At 36.6% G+C, this 10,144-nt stretch overlaps 1 protein-coding gene across 4 annotated transcripts; it reads right to left on the reverse strand.

The window, feature by feature from the left end:
- Positions 1 to 1,866: 1,866 nt before the first annotated feature.
- On the reverse strand, positions 1,867 to 9,145 carry bip1. Of its 4 annotated transcripts, XM_070112097.1 has the most exons (4): positions 8,816 to 9,143; positions 6,302 to 6,827; positions 3,474 to 3,924; positions 1,867 to 3,410 (listed from the first exon to the last, which is right to left on the reverse strand). In XM_070112097.1, the coding sequence occupies exons 2-4, from the start codon at positions 6,446 to 6,448 to the stop codon at positions 2,509 to 2,511; spliced, it is 1,500 nt and encodes a 499-aa protein (XP_069968198.1). In that variant the 5' UTR covers positions 6,449 to 6,827; positions 8,816 to 9,143; the 3' UTR covers positions 1,867 to 2,508. The 4 variants fall into 4 exon arrangements, with proteins under 4 accessions (XP_069968198.1, XP_069968197.1, XP_036226773.2 ...); XM_070112096.1 differs by having other exon boundaries at positions 1,867 to 3,924; positions 8,816 to 9,136; XM_036370880.2 differs by lacking the exon at positions 8,816 to 9,143 and adding an exon at positions 8,437 to 8,789 and having other exon boundaries at positions 1,867 to 3,924.
- Positions 9,146 to 10,144: the final 999 nt, after the last annotated feature.

Consider the following 10,144-nt stretch of genomic DNA (forward strand, 5'->3'; position numbering starts at 1 on the left):
TATACATACATACACACATAAATACAAAAATAATTCATCTAACACAACAAATTTTTTTTACATTTTAAAATGTACATACACGCTCAAATATTCGCATACAATTGTATTATACAAGAACAAATTATTTTCGAAATTAAATATTAAAAAAAAAAAATACTGAAAAGTGGAGAAAACACATTTTCAATTAGAAACCGCAATTTGGCAAACAAGCTACGACACTAATTGTGCGGCTAATTAATCTGTAAATATTTGTAAATTATTTCAAAAGTACTTAGAATTACAAACAAAATTAAATTAATTAATTAAAAATAATGAAATGCAATTTTTGCTTCAAAGCAAACAAAATATTTAAATGAAATATATGCAAGTGTATAAAGTGAAATAGAAAAAGCTGAAAATTTAATATATAAAAAAAAAACAGCAAAGCAAATATGTGAGTCTCTGTATTTATATGTATTCACTAATTAACTAAATTACTCACTAAATGCATTACATACTTACATGTATAATTCCAAAATCTAACAACAACAAAAAAAATTAATTAAATAAATTTACAACTATTTCGATAGTAGATGTGCGTAATTACTATATAGTAAACTACTTGTCAACTTTATTTCCACTATTTTTTATTTAGAATTAAATGTGAGAGTATTAGGCGCATTGTTTTTGGTTTTTCTTTTAAAGCTACACAAGTGAATAAAATTCCTTGCTTCTTTTGCTTCTTAGAAATGTAAAAATAATGCATATTTATTAGTCAACACGTACATACATATATAGTCTATACATTTATAATAAAATATTATTTTGTTTACATTTACTCTTAAATATTATAATAAAATAGACGTACTAATGGAAAAAATCAATATAAAATATAAATAAAAAACAAAACCAAAATGAAGAACAAACATTAATACAAGATATACAAAAAGAATAATAATAAAGCTTTCAACTGAATAAAAGTTCTTTGGAAATTATTATGCAACATAATGCAAGCCTTTTACTTGGGGGGATGGGGTACATGCGACCTTGAGCGGCTTGAGTTGCTTTAATATAATATTTATCACGCACTAGGTGATCGGCGCAGAGAAATATGAATTTTCCGGAAACAGTTAAAATTGTTGTTTCAGTAGCACAATTTATGCAATAATTTTATATTGGTTGACGGGGCCTCCTAAAGAAAAGTATGCATGCAAATTCGAGATGGATATAATTATCTAATAGGAAGTTTTCATAGCACCACAGTTGCTATCAACAAGTAAGGAAGGGTTAAGTTCTTTAATATGTCACACATTTTGACCAATCAAAGCGGTTTGAAGTCGGCTGAAAAGTCAAAAATCTATATAGTGGATATATTACGGACAGAGAAAGATCTGGCCTGATTGTAGAAAGTTTTGACATTCCTAGAGTATATTTGGTTTCCACATAATTTGTTGATGTTAACTCACACACTGAACGACATATTCAGCATAACGTTCAAAACGTAGTATATGAGAGTCGAGATAATTCGTGGGCCAATTTCACACTATAGTATATCCAATACTCGATTTTATCTATTTTGAACAGTTATGGTCCGATTTTTGGACTCGAGATAGAAAGCCCTGAAGGCATTATTTGTGCAATGTTTTATTTCGATATATACATTGGTGCTTGATTCGCCTCTGACGCATTTAGTTATTAATTTTTCGCACTTTTAGTAGTTTTTAATAAAACCGTTATATGCGAAGTGGGCGGGGTTATCCAATTTCAGCTATTTTCACACTTTCGTAAGAGGTCTCGAAAGGATACAAAAAAATACATATATAATCGACGCTTAAATAATTTGTCCACGAGTACACATTTTTCATCCAAAAATTAATACACAATGAGTCAGACTTTTTGTTGTAATTTATTCATATGTATGTATGTATTTAAGTTACCAATTAAGAAAATAGAATTATTCGTTCACTTACAGTTATTTAAATACTCGTATATGTATGTTTGTATGTATTTCGAGAAATTTAATTTCAACTTAAGTATATGCATTTCACAATATGTATATGTGTATGTAATACATGTTTTTTTTTAAATTTTCGCATTAAATTTACTTGAAGTATATACTTAGCTAAATATAATTTGCAGCCTTACCGCCGTCAGTCTATGTTTTTGAAAAACAAAAATGCACATATCTAAAAATATGTTAGTATGTATGTATAACAGCATTTAATGTGAAAAACTTAATTAGAATACACTTTAAATACTTATGCAAAAGTCTTACAAACTATGGTTTTTCAAAAACTACAAAATTTTAACGAATGCCCAACATTCGTAGGTAAAAAAGGCGTTGACTTTTGAAAAAGTGCGCTGGCTTACTTTAAATTAATTGAAAAGTTTCAGCGAAAAATGAGAATATAATATTATTTTACTTTGCTTATATGTAAATGCTATTAACTAACTAGATGAATATGTTCACTTCATAAAATGCTGCAATTTTTCGAAAACGACGATTTTCGATTTTTCGAAGTACGACTGCTACTGTTTGGCAAATATGTTCGCGTTTTGTGTGATTATCTTCTCGATGCAATTCTTCACATTGTTCTTGTGTGGTTCGGGTATGCTTTCCAGTTTCGGCAACATTTTGATGAGGAAGTGAAAATCGGTGGAGAGGTTAATGTTCTTCTGCGGCACCAATTCCACTTGTGCCATGGTTGTGACGGCTTGACCGTTACAATTGCTTGCATATCTAATATTCGTGTTGTTGTTTGTTGTGTTAATGTTGTTGTCCGGCTTGGGCGTGAAGCGTTTGATCTCACTTGTTATGTTATCAACAAGACTGTTATTGTTGTTGTTGTTGTGGCGGGCATTCATCGTGACCGCCGACACTATTACCGGCGTCGCGGCAGAGATCTGCTTAATGTGACACTGTGCGCCAATTTTTTCACTGCTGTTGTTATTGTTGTTGCTGCTACTGCTGCTGCTGTTATTGTTGTAGTTGCACCAAACGCTATTTGCATTGTCACTGAAATGTGCGCCATTGTAGGCTGAGTTTTGTAGGTGTGTTGTAATGATTTTTGTACGATTCTTTTTTGGTGGCAGTGTAATTGGTAGTCTTTCATTGCTCGCATCAGTCGCCGTTTTGTTGTTGTGCTCTGGTTTGAGTTGAAAATGCGACTGTTGCTGTTGTTGCTGCTGTATTGGTTCAGACTTAATGATATTCAAATTGGTGCTGCCGTTCAGCAGTTTCGAGGTCACTGTCGGCGTCGGCGTCGACAACGGCGTTAATGCCGCCAATGCCGATCCAGCACCGCCGGCATTTGTATCTTTAGCCTGTATGCGATTCAGTATTTCCGGCAATATCTTTTCGAACTTTTCTGTCAGCGTGCCGCTGTCCGCTTTATCTGCAAAGAGCGTTAACTTTTTCGAACCGCTCGCACCTACAATCAGACCATTTTCTCGTTTTAAATACTTATGTGCATCTTTTGTTAAAGCATCGTCACCTTCGTCCTCCTCGCCATCCTCGGCGCAACTATTCTCCTCCATAATCAAGTACATCTTCCGTTTTTGCCCGGCCGTCGCCCCAGCCAGCGCTGTGGTGGACGTTTCGGCACCGTGGGGTTCATCGGACTTTTCGGTTATCATAAATACTTTGCGATTGCGCGGCGCTGAGTGCGTGGGCGTGGGCGTGGGTTTGCATAGCAAACTGTTGAGTGTGCGCGGCGCTTGTGCGGAAGCGATTGCAGTGAGTACAGACTTTGTTGATTTTGTTGTTGTGGTGGATGCCACGGAGGGTGGTGGAGGTGATTCGGTGTCGGAGTGTGCATCGCTGATCTGCGAAATTGATGAGGCGATAGATGAAATGGAATTTGTACGTTTCGGTGCTGTAACAATGATCGTCGAGGTACCGCTTTGCATTGGCTTGGGCAGGGGCGCTGAGTTACGTAGGCGTTTCTATAGGGCAGAGAGTATATGTTTAGGTTCATATAGTATAAGCAAAGCTTTTAGGCAATAATAATAAAGAATGGAAAATGTAAAGAAATTCAAACCCTAATCAAACGGTTGAGAATCGTGCCATTTTCTGTACTGAACTTTATTAAAAACTTGAAAATTTTGAACATGTTAACATTCATTATCAGTTATGTGATATGTGCTATAAAGAAAACCTAACCGAGCTTATCCTAACTTAATTTTGTTCATAAAATACTCCTGCACTTCTCTAGATGATATATTTGAAACTACAAAAAATGTGAGCGAAAGACACATGTTTAACGTTCAACAAAGTTTACAACGCAACGTCCACATTACATCTAATGGTTGATAGATATTACGACATATTTTTATATGGCAGAAATTTACAGATGACCACTATAACTTTATCTGAGAAATGACGCATAAAAAACCGTCTCGCTCTCTTTTGAGCAACACCTTCAACAAACAACCAGTTCCTCAGAATTAAAATAGTAATGGAGAGTTCCGAAATATTACTAAAACCCCTTTTTTGGTTTAACCCTTGTTCCAACATAACTCCAGGATACCTTAGTTTTTAACCTATTCATTTTGGTCTTAATACGTTCATATTAAAAGTATCTAAAATGCAGTTATCTTAGAAATGATTGCACTTCTGACAGATGAGACAAGCGTATTTTTCTCTGTTGTAAAAAGCTCTCAACAAAAGTATTTCAATACAAGAGAATATATGGAAACATGGGTGCGTTCGAGCTACGTAATAATTACAGCAGTACAGCTACTATGTTGCATATTTGCTGATGTGCAGACAAAAATTTGGTGTTGCCGATTATTTGCATAAATTGCGTGCACAAAGTGACAGTAGAACGTGATGCTGTTGCAAGTGTTGCTAAAAATTCACAGAACGTGATACTTTGACAAATTTACAACAATTGTGATTGCCGAACACACCCCATCAGTAAGTCCATATATATAATAATATATAAATCATAGAAGTTGTTTGTTCCATTCGGCACTCTCAAAACTTTGCTGAATCTAAGACAGCGTGAATGCTACTGGAGAAAAAAAAGTGTGCATTGGTGGTGCACAACTTCACTTTTATCTGAATTCAAACGATTTGACCCTTCCAATTATATGAATATCATAATCTCATGCAAAGCATCCTGCTGTTGGTTGAGGATCTTAAATAGGCCCTAATTACCTTACACTAATACAATACACCTATCAATGTTAAAGTAAATCCATTTTTTATGAGTGAAATAGAAGGATTTATTTGGCGTAGTTAGAATGATCCGATTCAGGATAAAGATGCAGAGTTTGCTTCGCTAACTTGTTGCCATTATCAAGAATTTTTCACTAGAAAAACCATTAACCAATGGCAGATATAGGTAGTGATCACATAGTGCCAAGTCCGGACTACTTGTATAAGGTGGATGTATAAAAACCACCCAAACAAGTTCCCAAAGGTTTTTGCGAGTCACTATCGCTGTGTGTGACCTGGCGTTGTCCTGATGAAACACAATTCCTCTTCTGAATCTGAAGAGCTAATCCCGTCAAACACATAGTAAAATCTACTTGAACGTAAATCCTGGCTTAGTCACTGTTTGCGCCGGATCCCCACGATTAGACCACCATTGTTTTTACTTGACGTGGTCATAAATGCCAAACTATCTATCACCAATCACGAAGGCATATTTATTTAAAAATTGAGGAGCCTACTTTCGAAATGACGAAGCAGAACATCACACCTTACCACATTCAACATCACGTCGTAGTACATCGGACAAAAATACATCATGACATCACATCATTATATTTTTTATCACTTGCATATGATCGCATCATATCCCATCACTTCCTATCGTAAAATATTTTCTGCACAATTTGTATCAGTATATGGTACGTAATGCTAATACATTATTCATCACTGATATCACAACGCGTTATATCAAATCATATCAGCCCAAATTAATCAATCTTTTGCACTAATCGTTACATCACATCATTTCCTAATATGAAGCTGGAATTTTTTAAAATTAAAAAAACTAACATCGTAAATAACAAAGCAGAATATCACATCTTAGCACATTTAACATCACGTCATGGTATATCAGACGACGAAAATTCCTAACATTTTCAGTATTACATAAGGCATATGATTTCACACTATATAATAGGGGCCTAAAGAATATATAATATTAAACAATCATTTTGTATAAATATTTCCTATCTATGAATAAAATAGCCTTTACAAGTCATATCACACTCATGTGATTTCGTTGAAATCACAACGATGCTGCCTCTACACACTGCATTGAAATGAAAATGAAGTTGTACTCCCTCAACCAAACATTCGCATTACCTTGACATCATCTGGCGGTGTAGCAGTGTGGTACGTCGTTACCGCTGGCTTTGTTATGGCTGCGGCGGCAGTGACGGTGCCGGCTGATGCTATTAACGCATCCTTTTGCAAGCGCGTTGGTGTTGTTTTTATTCGTGTCTTAGCCATCGTCTGTGCTGATTGCTGTTGTTATTGTTGTCAGTCTTTATGTAATCGTATGCAATCGTATACTTGAGTCTTTAAATAGGTATATTGTTTTTGTTTGGCTGTTGCACGACCCTTGATGCGCACACAATTGCCACAGCTCGTTCTTTCATTCAAATCCTCTGCTTCTTCTTCGTCTTCGCCTGTTTATGCTTTGTTGTAGTTTCTGCAACATATGCTGCCGTAGACCACCACCAATGAGCGACTTTTTGGTGCGCCGGAGTGCGTTGACGTTCTTCGTCCTTTGCCTCTACTCTTCAAGTGCGCTTTCAGTGTTTTTGTTGCTGTTCACCTTGAAGTTTATGCTGCGAACGACGGCGACGATGACTTGTCAATGTGGCAGCTGCAATAGCAAGCAAACAAGTTTGGTGTAGTTGATGTTGAGCCAAAAAGGGCAAAATAAAAAATGAGAGTTTCAAATTATTTTGGAGTTCTAAAGAGTTGAACTCTTCTAATGAAGCACTTGTTGTGTCGATTGGGAATATGTATTGTGGTGTATAGTGATGTGCGATTATATAGAATAGAGCTTTCGCAAAGCTTTTGGTATGTTAGCTAAAGTTGAAGCAAATTATACAAGAAATCATAAAACGAATATGTAAAAAAACAAACAATATATAAATTCACGCCGAAGATCAACCTGGCTAGTGGCACTTAAATAGCCCAGTTCCGAACGGAGCTTACCGATACATGGTATCATCCGTAATAAGATAGCCTTACATGCATAGCGGGGGCTAAACGCAAGCGGACTTACTTTCCCCTGCACTCGTGTGTGAGCAGCCAAAACTATAAAAACAACAATAAAGGATAAAATAAGTCCGGGTCTCCTGGAAAAAAGCCGAGGGGAACTTTTTGTTACGAGAAAAAGACAGCGTTTGTAATGATTACGAAAACAGCCAGCACAAAGACAAGAGCGAAGCTTGATCTAGTTGCAAGGGCTGGCACTAACACTAGAGCTGGATCTAAGCTTCCACTCAATTAGAAGCTTGAACTGCTGATAGCGCTAAAATGCATTTTTTCAAAAAGCGCCGCCACTTTGTCAATTTTTTTTTAGTTGTCATCCACGGAGAAAGCCGGAATCACTTCAGCAGTGGAGAATCTTTTTTGTTTAGCGCCGTCGGAGATCGCTTGTTACACTAGGTGTGCCTCTACCTATATTTACAGAAGTCATTGTGCTATTTTCCTACACAGCACTGTTTATACATATATAAAAAAAAGCTTACGACTTCATAGAATACATTGACCGTTGTCATTGATGTGTAGTGAGCTTTAGACACTGAGCTTTACACTTATAGAATTTCGGTTGCTCGTGCACAGCGTAGCGCCGGCGAATTGCTGCAACGGTGCATGTATGCAGTTAAAGCTCTGCGAGACAAGCACATACATGCGCTTATAAATGCAATGCACTTCTTACGCCGACCGAGCGCACATCTACATACTTTGTATTTATGTATGTATGTATATAAGTACACAGTCACGTTAAGTTTCGTATACATTACAAAGCCAATAGAAACTTAATACTTCTGGCACTGGTTTGGTTAGAAACTTCCAGTAACTGAAAAAAGCGCTTCCACACGCGAAAAAAAATGCAAATGCAAATGCAAAATATAGCGAAGTTGTTGCGGAAAAGTTGTTTGCATTTGTTTTTATTGTATTTTACTTTATTTTTGGCAAACTATAAATATACACGCAAACCAACGAATGCGCTGCCGGATATGTAGTCGGATATGCAGGCGCTACAACTATAGCAATGTTTGGAGTTGTAGAGGCGTACAGAGGCAGGTCGCTAACGCCAACACTAGACATTACCACTTCCACTGGCATTGACTGCGCGCAAGAACTCGCCGAACAAGTTTAAGGTCAAGTTTAAATGCTAAAACTACTGAAATTGCACAAAACGCTGTTATTACAAGCTATATATGTATGGATGTATGTATGTAGATATGTAAACACACCTAACGAAATTCAAATACGCGTTATTTATTTTATTGCAAAGCACTTTATGCACTTTAGTTTAACCGTTTTACGAGTGGCGGTCCATAGAGTCGCCTTAATTTACGTCGAAGTCGAAAAATTTAAAAATTTCCAAAGTTCATCAGCAGAATTGCACTGCCTGTTTTAAAATGTGGCGCTAGCTTTTTCTATGCATGTGTATATATATGTACATATATGTATGTACCATATATACATATGTATTTATATATGCACTCTCCTTATATATTACTTATTCAATAACACGCTCTAATTAACCAGTTGGCTTCTTTCATTTTTGAATTTTTCTTTAAAAAAAAAATATTACAACCGCACAACAACAACACGCACGCATACACACACCTTAACTCTCAGTCCACAATATGTGTATGGCCAGCAAGTGAGTGCAACGGTTGCGAAAACGAAACGTCTGTGCCATCACCGCGATCAACCGATCATGTCCGGAGTTCTTTGTTTACTGGATGTGTAATTTCTTCTGCTTTTTAGCTGCAGCTTTAAAATTAGAATCCCATGCAACGTTCGCCGCACCACCACCAACCCCTTAGCGTGATGACTGGCTGCTTTCAAGTGCGCTTTTCCGCACTTGCTGCTATGCTTTTTGCCATGCTTAGCACATCCTCGAGACAACGAGACCGCCACTGCGCCTACTACGCTGCATAGTATGGCGCTCTCACGATTACAAAATATATAAACACATTTATATTTAGTATATAATATGCACAAAACATACATACATATTCAACTTTGCATGCTTTTCCAACCATCCTTCCCCTTGGCGTACTTTTTCTCCATGTTTTCGCTCCAAACTTTTACGGTATATACAGAATTAAGCGAAAGCGGCCCAGCAGTCCCAAGTTGATTGGAAGTTCTTGCCCGCGAAAAGTTTCCTGTACGATTATACTCATACATATGCGTATAGGTAGTGCACTCTGCAACTTCACTAAAGTTCCTCACACTCACCTATCAATGCCGTTGTCAATGGCAATGCGAGCGCTAGAGAGCGTTAATGTAAAAGCATAAAAGCGCTTCGTTTATATTTATTTATTTATTTATATAGCGTTTATGTATTTTGCGATTTACACATATGTACATATCTTCTTGTGCGTGCATTTTTGTAAGTGTGTTGTTGCTATTTATATTGCATATACTCCATTCTTGAGAGATTTGTGTAGCATTGAGTTTGGTCTCTCTCACTGCACTTAATAGAGTTCGCAATGTTTTTGTTGTTGGGTGTCGGCAGTGCACGCTGTGACATAAAATAGTTTTTAATTATTATCATTATTATTATTATGAGCAGCAGATGGGTTTGAACTCGCGTGTACCAGGCAACAAAGAGTACCGATGCACAATATACATGTATTTATTTAGTACATAAATGGATTGTTAGTCCCAGACGAGGGACATAATCTTGATTAAAATAACAGCCTATAAATCTCACCAAAGGTACTTTCAGTTCCTGGCTAGTTGAGGATTGCCAACCTGAAGCCCTGGCAGAAAGGTAACAAGATAACCTTGTGTAGGCTGTCGCAACGGCGAGGTTTCCAAATTAACAAGAACGCACATAAATTAGAAAAGAATAATTTGTAGGAAAAGCTCCAATTTCAAAAGAATATAAACTTTCTAGGCAATAGTTCTCACCGAGACGATTGTTTAGGTGACTGCGGAACGTAG

This window comes from Bactrocera oleae, chromosome 6, assembly GCF_042242935.1.
Source record: "Bactrocera oleae isolate idBacOlea1 chromosome 6, idBacOlea1, whole genome shotgun sequence".
Lineage (NCBI taxonomy): Eukaryota > Metazoa > Arthropoda > Insecta > Diptera > Tephritidae > Bactrocera > Bactrocera oleae.

What these genes read in the sequence shown, in the direction of transcription:
- bip1 (XM_070112096.1), bottom strand. Translation starts at nt 6,448, where the DNA reads ATGGCTAAGACACGAATAAAAACAACACCAACGCGCTTGCAAAAGGAT. An exon ending in CACCGCCAGATGATGTCAAG is followed by an intron (nt 3,925 to 6,301) that starts GTAATGCGAATG and finishes TCTGCCCTATAG; the next exon opens with AAACGCCTACGTAACTCAGC.